General features: G+C 38.1%; 1 protein-coding gene across 2 annotated transcripts in view; it reads right to left on the bottom strand.

Annotated features, from left to right (window-relative positions):
- Window positions 1-14,464, bottom strand: part of LOC309493553 (FRAS1-related extracellular matrix protein 1-like) — a 43,038-nt gene that overhangs the window by 9,704 nt on the left and 18,870 nt on the right. For both annotated transcript variants that reach the window (XM_082191131.1, XM_082191132.1), the window contains exons 6-24: window positions 14,252-14,448; window positions 13,838-14,161; window positions 13,268-13,376; window positions 12,011-12,142; window positions 11,540-11,884; window positions 10,631-10,773; window positions 10,288-10,484; window positions 10,063-10,153; window positions 9,818-9,985; window positions 7,448-7,656; window positions 7,240-7,333; window positions 6,907-7,159; window positions 5,336-5,539; window positions 4,194-4,379; window positions 3,866-4,062; window positions 2,099-2,306; window positions 1,556-1,700; window positions 1,208-1,349; window positions 101-296 (exon numbers count right to left, since the gene is read on the bottom strand). In XM_082191131.1, the coding sequence (XP_082047257.1) occupies window positions 101-296; window positions 1,208-1,349; window positions 1,556-1,700; window positions 2,099-2,306; window positions 3,866-4,062; window positions 4,194-4,379; window positions 5,336-5,539; window positions 6,907-7,159; window positions 7,240-7,333; window positions 7,448-7,656; window positions 9,818-9,985; window positions 10,063-10,153; window positions 10,288-10,484; window positions 10,631-10,773; window positions 11,540-11,884; window positions 12,011-12,142; window positions 13,268-13,376; window positions 13,838-14,161; window positions 14,252-14,448 (3,540 nt within the window). The remainder of the gene's footprint in view (window positions 1-100; window positions 297-1,207; window positions 1,350-1,555; window positions 1,701-2,098; window positions 2,307-3,865; window positions 4,063-4,193; window positions 4,380-5,335; window positions 5,540-6,906; window positions 7,160-7,239; window positions 7,334-7,447; window positions 7,657-9,817; window positions 9,986-10,062; window positions 10,154-10,287; window positions 10,485-10,630; window positions 10,774-11,539; window positions 11,885-12,010; window positions 12,143-13,267; window positions 13,377-13,837; window positions 14,162-14,251; window positions 14,449-14,464) is intronic.

Genomic DNA, 14,464 nt, shown 5'->3' with positions numbered 1-14,464 from the left:
CACAGAGCAGACTTGAAAAGAACTGACTCAGTTGAACAATTTGCTGATAACTCTTGGAATATAGGATGCATATCATCAGGAAATAAAAGCAGCATCCCACCTTTCTCCAGTTCTTTGACTGTAATGTGGAAGTGTTGAGCAGGAGAGAGGTTCGTGCCGTCCATCAGGTGAAAGACAAAGAAGTCAGCAGCGGGTGCTCCAGGATGACTGGTATGAAGGTACCGTAACAGGTTCATATCCAAAACCTGCTGAGAGCAGTTCATTCCTGCAGATACAGACACCCATTCTGTGCCGACCTGAGGAACAGCAAACATTCTGGGTTTGTTCACACACACACACACACACACACACATATATACATACATACATATATACATACATACATACATACTGTATTATAGCTGGGCAAAAAAAAAGATTTTTCGATTAATCGTTTAAAAAAAAGTAAAAAAATATGTGGTTGATTTTTTAAAATCGATTCTCAAAGGCCACGAATCGATTTTTCTATCACCCATAAGCCAGTATTAGTTTTCCTAAACTTTTCATAGGCTTGCAGCCTCCATGTTACAGCTAATGCTGTGAGATTTTATGTTTGTTTTATCTTAAACATAAAATAACCTGATCCTGTTTGATCAAGGCATGCGACTGTTCTGACTTGTCCAATTTTCAGCATAAATTTTTCATCTTGCATCAAAATCCTGTCTATTCTTTGTATGCATTTGAAATATAGAGTTGGCTTCTGTTTTAATGTACCCAAGTGTACCTAAAATAAAGAGAGGTGGCTCTTAATTTCTTTTTATTAATTAACCACTTATAAACTTATGTTCACTGTTCTTTTTTATAAATAAAGGATTTGTATTAAATCTATATTCATTGAGTTGAATTGGGAATCGAAAATTTAATTGAAAATCAAAATTGAGAATGGAATGAATCGAGAATGGAAATCTAATCGAATTGAGAGCTTGCGAATCGAATTGGAACATCTGAATCGATACCCAGCCCTAATATATATATACATACACACACTCTTCGGCCACTTTATTAGGTACATCTTGCTAGTATCGGGTTAGTCCCCCTTCTGCCTTCAGAACTGTCTTAATTATTCATGGCATATATTCAAAGGTTCAGGAAACATTTCTCAGAGACTTTGGTATTTTTGGCAGTAAGAGATTAGCTATTTTTCTCACTGCATATTGAGCAAACTGACCTTCATCTGAATGACACCATGTCTCGGTATGCTCTCAAACACATAGATGATGTCAGAAGAAGAAGTGTCTTTGTCGTGAGCGCTAAGCACAGCACTGGAGATCAGTCTGGACTCCCCAGCCTCCATCTCAAGGCCAGTGTTCCTGCAATAAATTATAGTGTGTTTTTCTTTTCCACAGAGACTTACCGCTTAATGTGATAGGCTATAATGTCTTCAACATTTATGGTTTGAATGTATTGAGTAGTGAGCAATTCATAATCATATGTTACAACAAATAAACTAATGTATAATTTATTGATGAATAATGGGAAAGCATGATTCACTTCAATGATATTTATCAGCAATTACCGTATAATTTGTGGCTCCTCATCATTGACAGGCAGTACTTTAACCTGCACGTGTTTCTGGAGCTGATGTTTTCCATCAGAGAGCTGAACAATAAATCCGTCCTGCTCACTCTCAGAGTCATCGTGCATGTACATCAGAGTCATGCCTGAGGACAGAGTAACAAAAAAAGATATTGTCTGACATATTATTAAAAAACAAAACAAAACAAAAAGGTTGGGGACGCATTAAATCATGCAACAAGGACCCATTAAATTAATCAAACACACACATAGTAGGTAGTCAACCAAAATGCCTTTTACTACCGCGGGTGTGCCGCTGCGTGTATAACCCAGTCACAAGTGACACTCGTTCGCGAATAGGTGGCGCAAAGGGACTTGGAACACTGTTCAGTAATTGTGACGTTTTTACTTGTAAATTAAGAAAAAATAATGAAATTACTGGTAATACAGGTATATATACAAATATATATATTACAAATATACTATATCATCAATATCTGTTTTGACTGTAGTCAAAAGAAAAACGTAAGAGACTTTAAAGTACCACTCCTGAGGTCATCCATAGTGAAGTGCTCCACAGGGATCTCAGATCCGCGCTTGTAATGCGTCACATCATTGCCGTGTGGGACACTCACGATGGAGCCGTGCTGAGGCTGCTGGACTATGCTGAACATTAAACGGTCTCTGGGAACATCAAGATCCACCGCACTGATTATAGATGGGTCCAACTCTTTCATGTCTCCCTCCCGAACCTAAAAGACAAACGTTGGTCATCACACCTCAACTGATTAGAGCAGTGTTTCTTCATACAGATCATGCCAAATGTATACACACAAACCTACTCGCTTTATTCAGTTATTTAGCTATTATATACAAGTCTCTGACTGACTATCTCCTCAAAGTTTGTGCAAAGTTGTGCTTTAAACAAGTTGTGCTTTACAGAAGTACTCTAATTTTGATGTGTTGACTAACATACAAAGCACATGTAAAAGGCTTGATTATCATTTTAAAGGGATAGTTCATAGTTCATTCTCGTGTAACGCAGCACGTTTGAGCTTCTGGAGGACCACTGAGGTTTGTTCTCGCACCTCGAGCAGGTTCAGTTGAGCTTCTGTTTGTGTTCGCTGATCAATGTTTATATGTGAATAAAAGCCTGATGTAGCAAGGTTAGATGTTGTGGGAAGGAGGAGGCGGAAACCGATGAACATTTAAAGACTTTAATAATCATTAAATAAAACAAACACAAAATGAAAGTAAAGACGGCAGCCCCTCACGGACGACTGCCACCACATATAAAAACAAAACATAACATAAATAGTCCAGGCCTGGTCCTCTCTCGTCCTTCACTGTCGTTGCTCCTCCTTTTATGCTTCTGCTCCTCCGTAAGAGATACGAGACCGGTGCGTTGCGCAGGTGTCGCTCATCACCAATCTCATCCTGCTCGCCACACCTCAATTAAATCTGGTCATCACATAAAGCGATCGAGTCTCTTCAGTAAATTTGGACTAAACCACTCGATTCATATGGATTAGTTTTACGATCTCTTCATGAACTTTTTAAAGTGTCAAAGTTTCAGTTGTGTAGCTGTCAATGGAGGGACAGAAAGATCTCAGATTTCATAAAAAATATCTTAATTTGTGTTCCGAAGATCAACGAAAGTCTTACGGGTTTGGAACGACAAGAGTGAGTAATTAATGACAGAATTTTCATTTTTGGGTGAACCATCCCTTTAACTGTAATTTGTTATTTGATATTACATTTAAAGTAAATCAATGTTGTCCAAACCCTGTCACGCCTAATGTTCAAATAAATCCTCTTCTCATTTCTTAATTAATGGCGTATAAAGTTACCATTACTTGCATCATCCTCCTTTTACAATACGAACTCATCAAGAATCTACGTAGTCTATACGCATCCAGTTGTTCAGCACCAAAGCCAATGCAAGTAATCGTTTATCAACTTAAGATACACCAAGTTTTGACCCTTTATTAAAATGGTAATCAGTTTACTAAATAATGTAAACTTTACTGACTGCTTCATTTCCACTTTATGGTGATTTTGATTCTCTGATGGTTCTCATTAGGTCGTTGTGGTTAACTGATTGTAAACATTGCCATTCTTTTCTCTGTATATGTGTCTTGGCAAGGAGAATATTTTTTCTTAGAGTTGACAGAAGATTGTACAGTCTGCTTGGTGGACGATTGTAAGGTTAATTCTGAAAGCTAAAACCCATTTCAATTAATTAAAGTTTTCCCTTTTGAGCTAATTTGCTACACAGCTGTGTAATTTACAAGAGGATTCTCTGACTGACCGTGATGTTTCTGGCCAGGAAGTCTGGAATCTCATCATTGGTCTGACTGATGATGATGTAGAACGGTACTGAAGAGGATTGCTGTTTCCCATCGGACACATGCAACATGAGCTGGTCAGTGGTCGGCTCCATCCTCTGGTGTCTAGACTGAACATAGTTAATGTGTCCATTCAACACATCCCTGTAGGTGAAAGAGGCTAAACGAGAAAAAATAAATAAATCAGGCTTCAGTTTTACCATATAATATAAACCAATGCAATGACACCAATTTTGTCAAAGTCATATTTTAAAACAGTCAAATGCACATACAGTAACAGAACTGGCTCACCGATACTGATTCCCATGTTGCTCTTTTCAAATCCTGGACTGGGCAAGATGTTCTCTATGTAGCCAAACTGTGGAGGAGCAACCAGGATGAGCTTGAGATCTTCTGGAGCAGAGTCTTGGTCTTCAACTCTCAGATGGGTCACTGTGATAGAGGCTGACCCTCCTTCATTCACCACAAACACCTCTCCTGATGTGAGAAAAAAAAGTGTCATTGACCCTAGCATGTCAGCAACAAGCAGCGAATGCTACAATATCCCTTGTGAAAAAGAAGTGTGCTTAATGTACTTCAAATGTACTTGTATATATTTTTTAAACTACTTGGAGACAATAGAACATATTGAAATACAAGGCCATTTAAGTGTACTTTCATGACTCTTTCTTTACACACTTAAGTGCACTTTGTAATAATGTCAAATTTTCAATGTCAAAAGTAATCAAAGTTTTCATTTAAAATACATTTAAAATCAGAATGTATCATAATCTTTTGTTGTGCTTTAAAGTAATTTTTTTTAATGCACATGTAAAGTTAAAATACTTTAATTATACTAAATTGAAACTTCTTTATTACAAATGTGTAACTGCAAATACATGTAAATACAGGACATGCCAGTTTTAATAGAAATGACATTAGTTTACCATAAATGCTTGTCAGTACATTCGGCAGCACACTTTAACCATATTTCAAAGACAATAGAAGCAATTATGAAATTACACATAAAGATGAACTTACTTAAATGGGTCCAAAAACACTCTTAAGTTCAACTAACTGGATTTAATATAAATTTAAACTATAAGACATTTTCATTTAATTGCAATTAACATGCAATTACGTGTCTGAAAACATTACATTCAGTTCACACTTTAGTTTAAAGAATATTGTTTTTGTTTTATAAGTACTCTCTTTAAATTATGCTAACGTATAATTCCTTTTCACAAGGGATACGAATCATACTATAACTGAGATTATTGATATTATACTGTATCAACAACAGTGGTACTAAGAATTAATTTTAATATGTTAAACACAATTAATATCTTGTTTTATAACGTACAAAGGTTTTTACTTTCTGTAGCTCCTTAATACGTACACATACACATACACGCATGTTATAATTACATCAGAAAGAAAAGCGTTCCCATTACCAACAGCAATTGATGGTGGTTGGTTGTTCACAGGATAAACAGTGATATTAAGGTCATAGACAGGCAGGGAATTCTGTATTTCAGGTGTTTGTGCACTGAATATAGTGGCTTTGTCACTGCAACAGGAAGGAAGTAGCCCTGATTCTCCATCAGAGATCACAAACGTGACAATGTCATGACGTGGTTGTAGCCCAATCTCGTGTCCTTTGGAGTAAAATTGATATAAATTTGTTACTTCACAGGTTTGTAATCATATTTAACAAACAATATCAAATTTATTTACATACCTTTGCAAAAAAGAAATGCACAATGATTGTGCACTTGTAGTAATTTAAAAAACTGTACTTGCAGATAATATAATATAAATTAAATAAAAGGCCACTTAAGTGTACTTAAAGAAAGTAGACTTTCATGACTGTTTCTTAATCTTAACACACTTAAGTACACTTTTGAAAAGTGCACTTTGTAATAATGTCAAATTAAATTTTGTTATTCAATATTACATTTAAAGGTATAGTGGAGGATTTTCTTTTTCCGGGTGGATCATCAAGACTATTGGTCCTCCTAATTGTCAATCATTCTGGTGATATGTTTACGTAAGGCCGTCGTTCGTGCTCGTCCTTTCTGCGCATGCGCACTTTCACTTTCATATGTGTGATGAGCTATGGTTTCAGCGATTCATTGAAGCTCACCGTTCTCACCGGGTTTTTTCAAAATGTCTGAGGGTCGCAAGAGTAAAAGTGTCTACGAATTGTATGACAAGAAGAGAAAGGCCTCTGAAGAAAGAAACAAGACCAGTGTTTTTTGGAGAATATTTAACACGCTGGCATGCGCTAAAAGCACAGGTTGGGCTTCCCACTGATGCCTCAGTCGCGAAGTTTCTACTCGACAGGTAAAGTTTGGCATGCTATTTGGAGAAATCCATTTAAAATCACTGCTAGTAAAAGTTCATGTAAGCTATGATTAGCGATGCTAGCGTTTAATAGGCGTTCCCTCTCGGGAGCAGGTAGGTGTGCGCATGTGCATTTTTTCAAAAAGTGGAGAGGGCGGTTCTTTTCTAAAATTCGGGAAAATCCTCCGCTATACCTTTAAAGTTGCTATATTTTAAATTTACTAAATTGCATCTTCACCATTGTAAATATGCAATTACATATTTTATAAAATACATGACATACAAGTTTCAATAGAAATTATCGACATTAAAGTATACCATTATAAAGTTTACCATAAATGCTTGTCAGTACATTCAGCAGTACACTTAAACTATATTTCAAAGACAACAGAAATAATTAGGAAATTGCATATAAAGAAGTCCTACTTAAGTGGGTCAAAAAAGCACCTTGAAGTTTGCTAATTGCATTTAATAAAATGTTTAACTATAATAAACTATTGCAAACATTACATTCACTTTGCCCTAGTTTATTCTTCTTTGATTAAGAACTCTTTTTGAAAGTATGCTGAAGTGTACTTTTTCACAAGGCTAGGTCTAAATATGGTTGGATATTAAGTTCAACTACAGAAAGTGAAATATAAAAAGTGAAAGAAATACATTACTACTTTTCTTATATTACCTGTGTGTCTATAGGAAATTAAGCCAGCAGTTATATCTGCTTGAATGAAGCGGTCCACCGCGATGTCATTTCTTTGAACTACCCCATAATATGGTTGTCGGGCGATCATATACATCAATGTGCTATCATCACTGTCTGGATCTGTGGCACAGATGTACTCAATGGTAATGACCACTTCCTGTCCCTCTGCACAGGCTAAAATGGGTTTCAAACCTGGCACTAGCACTGGCGCCTCATCATTGACTGGCGTCACCTGTCAAACATGCATTTGTTAGATATCTTAAAGTGTTTCTTTTGTGGGAAAAAAGTAATTGCAAGACAAATCTCCATTACCTTGACATGTAGTACAAAGTCAGCCATATTTATCCCATCCGTGGCAATGAATTTAATATCATCATTTTCTGTCTCAGAGCTGTCATGGCGATATCTGTTAGGACAAAATAGTTAAAACTAAAGATAATGTAGAATGAACCAGCCAGGTCAAATACTACTTAAAGTGTTAACGATGAACCCAAACAAACTATGATGAACCACATCTGACCTAACTTTTAGGCTTTTCAGATCCCTGACTGTGAAAGTCTGGCCTGGACTCATAGGTGTGCCATCCAGGTAAATACTGCCATGCTGAGGTTTCGTCTTCAGCTCCACATGCAGAGAGTCCTCGAGTGAGTCCTGGTCCTTTAGACGCATGTGTTCTTCACTCACCGAGCTCTCTCCCCCCTCATCCACCGTCAGCTGTCTCGCATGTACCTAAAGACGAAAAAAAAACACATCCTAGCACTCAACTTGTGTTTTTATAGTTCTGATATCTATGATTAATAAAGTGTTATATTTTATAAGATAGTTAGTAGAATAAGATGATAAAAGGTGTAGCATTAGCACCATGCTAATTGTAAAATCAGCTGCTAACTTGAGCATGCACAAACAAAATAAAAAAAATTTTTATTTTTTTATTTGATCAATTCATTATATCAAATTATTTTAAAACGGTGATAACAAGGTGTAGCATTAGGATCATGCTAAATATTGACAGTAACATTTCTTAGTAGCTTCAACATGTTTAAAAAAAAATTCAAATGATTTCTTATAGAATTATACAAAATATAATAAATAAAATATTAAAATGGTGATAACACAAGGTGCAGCATTAGGACTATGCTCATCTAGGCAGTAAAATCAGCTACTTGAACAAGCTCAAAATAACAAAAATAATTATTATTTCTTATATTATAAAATTATATAAAAATATAAAATAAACAATATGGTGAATACATCCCTTATGAAAACAAGTAGTGCTGGGCATGATTAATCGCGATTAATTGTATCCAAAATAAAAAAAATTGTGTCTATATAATATATGTGTGTGTACTGTGTATAATTATTTTGTATATATAAATACACAATTCTGAAATTCACGTCATGCGCACTGAGCGCTGACCCTCGCGTACACTTAAAAAGTGTACTTTGGCCTTGAAAGTTCATAGAATCGTGACAGTAGTCTCCCCTCCCAGAAGGCCCATCCTCGTGCCGTAACTGAATGTCAAAGTGTGGATGGAGAGAGGGGGCACTGGAGGTGGGTGCAGAGCTGGTGACAGACAGGGACCTAGAGAAACGACTCCACCGAGGCTGAGCCGGAGGGAGGAGGGAGCTTGGAGGAGTCCTAGGGCTGATGGACCATGGTGGAGCCGAGGGAGCACACAGCCGGGATGGAGCTGAAGGGTTGAAAGGCCAAGGTGGAGACATGGGCCTGGAGGGCCGAGGTGAAGCTGGGGAATCCATAACACCATGCCAAACTAGAGATCGGGAAGCCAGAGGCGGAGCCATAGAGTTGCATAGAGCAAGTGGCATTGCAAGAGCCGAGGAGTTGGACGACACCAGAGGAGAAGGTGTATCCAAGAAAATTGATGGAACCAGCAGAATGGATGAGACCAGACAGTTGGGATGAACTGAATGGAATGCAGGAGCTAGGAGACTGGGGGAGGGAGGAGGAAGAGGAAGAGGATGGACTCCGGATGGGACTGGCGGAGGAGGAGTAGGGAGTAGGTACTAGGGAGGGAACTGGATCAGCTCACCACAGGTCTATCAGACTGGGCAGTGTGCACAAACTCCGGGACAACCCAGTTGGCAGGCTCTCGCTCCAGGACTGAAATGGCGGGCCGGCTCTGGCTCCAGGATTGATGCGGTGGCTGCCTCTGGCTCTGTGGCAAGAGTCGGCTCTAAGTCGGCTTACTTGGACCATGACAGACAAGGGCTTGGGCTCAAGGTCTGTGGTGGCCTCGGGCTCTATTTCTGGGTCCGTGGCAGGTGCGGGGCTGACAGGCTCCTCCCCTGCCTTGCAGATGGTGAGAGGGGAACAGCAGTGCAGGAGCAACAACTCCACATAATCCACAAAAGTCCCTTTGAGCACAATATCCAGGCATCCCTTGGACTGCTCGTTTTGAACCAGTGTAAAAGAAAACACAGAGGGAGTGGTCAAGATAGGGAGTCTGACACACCAGATCTAAAAAAAAATCCTTGTGTGGTCCTCGAGGGAGCAGTCGAGGTGCAGGAGACCTGACAAAGAACAAGAACTGACAAAGAACAACGGAAACACATGGCTATAAATACAGGGGTAGAAAAAGCCAACCAAACTAGACACAGCTGAAACTAATGGGTAACTATAGAAACAAACGAGGACATAATGTGTAACCAGGGAAACCGAAAATAACATTCAGAGCGGTCCACTCAAACATGTCAATCTCTTTCCAGCTCAACCTAAATCTATATCTCAATCTCTTTTTTGGCCATTTTACAGTGAAAATTTTGATTTCTGAAAGTAGAAAAGTAAAAGCTCAACTCTACTCAATAAGTACCACTAGCAAGCACTATACTGTAATTATTATCTTTTCTGGATTGGGTAGATGAGGGCTACCTCTGGTGCCAGGTTATCCACTGGCAGAATCGTTATGTTGAAGCAGATTCCAGCAGTCATGCTGCCTTGCTGGTTGGTCACCGCCAGGATAAACTGGATGTGCTGGGGGTAGGGTCCAATGTCCAGGATGGGAGGCATGTAAGCAACTTTCATGTAGTTGACTGCATTCTATAAAGAGAGGATCATTTACAGCTTCGGTTGTTTTGGGAAAAATTATATGTCTAACTCCAGATCAAAGTGTTTACCTGAGTGAAAAGTCTAAGCATCGGGGCGTTTGGGTCCTTTTTAAATTTTGGGATGCTATCAACCAGAAACAACCTTCCTGCATCAGACCCTCTGTAAATCAAAATGTACTAAGCATTAACATCATTCCGAATTCCTTCAGCACATACATGTTGAGTTATATGCAGCAGGTTTGAATTGAACGTGTCCTGCTGTGGACCTCATAGGCTTCTAGTTTAATTGTGTACCCATAGGTGGTGCTGTAGAAAGGTGGGGTGGTTACGGTGTATGTGAGCTCACTATCTGGTGACTCCAAGTCAACAAAGTGCAGCTGCTGCTTGGTCAAGTAGGTGACATCAGTCTCATTGACAACCAAGTGCCTGGTCACACCCGGTGCCTCTTGTGGAGGCTGATCAGGGACTGGCTGGATTTGAATCACAATGACCTGCAAAGATTACCTGGTTAGTGAATAACATGTGAACTCTGAGGAAAGTCAGATTAGAGGAAGCAGCAAAAATATGCTAAAACCTTCAGTATAACATGGACTACTATTTGATCAAAGAGGGGATGTTTAGGAAATCTGGAACTTACCTGAGGCTCAGAAAGATTAGGAGGGTCATGAAAATCAGAGAGCACCACCTCAAAAGAGTCATCAAACACCTCACTGCCTGAATGCCGATAGTAGATGATGGAATGGAAGAGGTCCTTCTGAAGAAAACGGTAAACAGGGTACCCTGAAAAAAACACACACACACAACACAAAAAAAAAAAACCTTTGGTTAAACTTTATTTTAAGGTGTCATTGTTACAGTGTAATTATATATTTAAGTACTGAGTAATATTAAGTAACTACATGTACTTACTATAGGGTTAGGCTAGGATTAGGATTTGGTTGAGGGTTAGTCGCATGTAATTATGCATCATTTACTGTTATTACTATGGTAAGTACATGTAACATATGTAACAAGGACACTGTAAAATAAAGTGTTACCAAAACGTTTTGCAGTTGTATTTAAAGGATGCCTGAGGACACTCAATTCCCCAAGAATGAATTCGATTTTTCACATGCTCTAAAGAAAATGTGAATGCTGTTTGTTGGGGGTTGTGGGTGCTTTGCTAGTTAGTTGCTATGGTGTTACTAGGCGGTTTCTATGGAGCTCTAAATGGGTTATAGGGCGTTGCTACAATAGGTGGTTGCGAGGGAGTTTTCGGTGGTTTCTAGGACGTGTGTTATGATATTATGGGATGGTTAGTAGGGTGTTACTAGGCGGTAGCTAGGGTGTTCTGGGTGGTTACTAGTGAGTTGCTAGTTTGTTTGAAGGGTTTTATGATTGGCTTTTAAGGCAGTCGCTAAACTGGTTACCTGGGCATTACAAGACGGTGCTAGAGTGTTCTAGGTGGTTAATATATAAAGTGAAATTAATTGATTTGGCTCATACTACTAATCTAAAAACATGCATTTAGAGTATGTTCTAGTTTTCCTACAACCCTTTTCCTCACCTGTTATCCCAGGACCAGGAATCTTCATGATTTCCCCTGCCTGAGGAGGTCTGGTGATGTTGAACATGATGTAGTCATCACTTGAGTCCATATCACAGGCTTGCAAAATGGATCCTCTCAAAAGACCCATCTGACCTTCAGACAGCTCCAGCACCATATTGGTAATGAGGAAGGGTGGACTGTCATCTTTGGGCAGGACGTTGATGGGAAACTTGTGTCTAGTTTGATGTAAGCCATCAGTAATCCGGAAAACTATATAATCTTTAGTAGTGTCACTGTCATCATGATGGTAGTGTACCGCACCATCCTTAATATCCTTCACAGTGAACATGAAACCTTTTCCACCTAACATACAGATAAACATGCAATGGTAGTGAGAAGATTTTGTGCAAAATGCACAGATGTGACTCAACTGATATAACAGATTAATATTTCCAAATTGGGGAGTGGGGAAATCATCTGTATGTGTACCTCTAACAGTTAGTCTGCCATGCTGCAGGCCATCCACAGTGATGATCCTCACAGCCTTCAGGTTGTCATTGTCAACAATCTGCAGCTGATCCCATGCGATTGGACGGGACTGACCTTCCAACAGACTGAGACCTATTCATTTGATAGAAATAGGGAGAAACTCATTTGTCTGGCATCCATTATACATCCTAATCTTTTAGATTATCAGGTACTGTAATTTTCAGAATTTTCCTTCAGGGTTCAATTAATTGTCTGGGATTGATGATATTTCCATTTCCATTGCATTTAATCACCCCACTCACTGCGGTTTTGTGTGATCTTTAATAAAGAAAGTTAATTTAATTTCACAAACAGCCCACTACCCTTTACATTTAGTGTGATTTTGGCAAGTACAACATATTCTTCTAATTTAACATGTTCCCTTAGTATACTTGAGCGTACATTTAAACTTAAATGTGAACTAAATGTTTTTGAACACTTAATTGCAATTCAATAAAAAGTACTGTAGTTTTTATATTTATTTTATATTTATATTAAATGCCATTAATGCCTTTTTTTGACCAACTTAAGTAGGACATATCTTTATATGAAAATGACTTTTTGTTGTCTTAATAGCCTGTCTTAAAATTGTCTAAATATTGTTAAAGTGTACTGCCGAATGTACTGACAAGCATTTAAGGTTAAACTTTAAATGTAATTTCTATTGAAACTTGCATTTCATGTATTTAAATACATTTGTAATGATGAAGTTGCAATTTAGTACATTTAAAATATTAATATTAGCTTTAAATGTGATATTGAATAACTCTACAGTTAAAATTATAATCAGATACTCTACATATGCTTCAGTATGTTAGTCAACACATCAAAATGAATGTACTTCTTTAAAGCACGAATACATATTATTAAAACATAATGATTTAAAAAGTACTTCCAGGTACTTCCAGGTAAAACCTTTAATCTGACATTATAACAAAGTGCAGTCTATTTAAGTGTGTTAAAAAGCATAGTCATTATTTAGTTTTTTTCCAAATCTTAAAATAAATAAATCTTACACCCAAAATAACATCAGTTTGGACATCTAAATTGACATCTAAATAAACTTATTTCATTTACATGGAACAAGTCCTATTTTTGGGGGGAGGGGAGTCTCCTCCTTTCAAATGTTCTGTTTAAGAAAAGATTCTTAAGCAAAGTACTGAGATGAGAACAGAGCAACATGTAAATATGTATATGAAAATGATGCACAATACAGACCCATGTTCCATGATACTCTTGGTGCATTGGTATCAGCTGTCCTGATTGACACATGCACCACCACAGGCTGGCTTTTCTCAAAGTAGAAATCATGCACCTCAAACTCCACCTAGTAGAAATGAACAATACATAACTACTGCATTATCGAGTTAAATAAAATAATTCTGTTTAACATCGTCAGTACAGTTCCCCTGCGGAAAAAAAGAAGAGCTAAATTGTATTGAATGTGCACTTGTAGTGTACTTCAGATCTTAAAAGGGTAGACTTCCATGACTATGTTTCTTAACACACTTAGTTTTAAAGCTTATGTTTTATTTATCTTTTATCGTGCTTTAAAGAAGTGCATTTATTTTAATTTGTTGACTAACATACTAAAGCACATGTAGAGTACTTGATTATAATTTTAACTTTAGTGTGTTGTTTGAAATTACATTTATAGTTAATATATTTAATATATTCATATCTTAACATGCAGTGTCAGAAAAAATTACATTTGGTTCACACTTTAAAATACAATATTTAAGTACTCTGTAAAAGTATGCTAAATCGTATCTTTTCCAGAAGGGTTACCTCGTAGTTCCTACGCTGCGTGTGACTGGAGTTTGGAGGCTGGTAGCTGATCAGCATGTCGTTGAGATCCATCCAGGAGAAGGAGGAGATGGGTTTGGTGTGATCAGACAGATGAGTAATGAAGCCCTCATTAGGGGGGTTAGTGATGTTGAACACCAGCCTCTGTTTGGGCGTCTCATCATCCTCCGCATCCAGAGTTGCCGTGGAGAGAGGAGTCAGAATGAACTGGTCCACCTCTAAGATGAACATGGACATAAAAGCAGGCTTGGGCGGCTGATTGGGCATCGCGTCTTTAATGGTTACCGGGATCCAGGCCTGCTCTGACTGAATGGGAGGTGAGCAGAACTAGTGTTAATAATGTAGTTAAAAAAAACTCCTTTAATTAAAAAATGCTTTTATTTTAGGATTGTACACCTGAATTATGCTTCTGCTACGAGTGTCTATGAGATCCAGTCTAATTGCGATGTAATCTATGTCTGGAGATGGAGGGTCGATGTGGTGGTAACGGATGCCCATCATGAGGAAATCATTGCACGGTACTTTGATGATCTTCAGCAGTTTAAGACCCTTTAGACAGTCGTCACTTTTACAATGAGCTCGAGCTTTATTATCTGCAGGGGGACAGAG

This window comes from Leuciscus leuciscus, assembly GCF_965113295.1.
Source record: "Leuciscus leuciscus genome assembly, contig: SUPER_2_unloc_1, whole genome shotgun sequence".
Classification (NCBI taxonomy): domain Eukaryota; kingdom Metazoa; phylum Chordata; class Actinopteri; order Cypriniformes; family Leuciscidae; genus Leuciscus; species Leuciscus leuciscus.
This window is presented reverse-complemented; position numbering and strand designations above follow the sequence as displayed.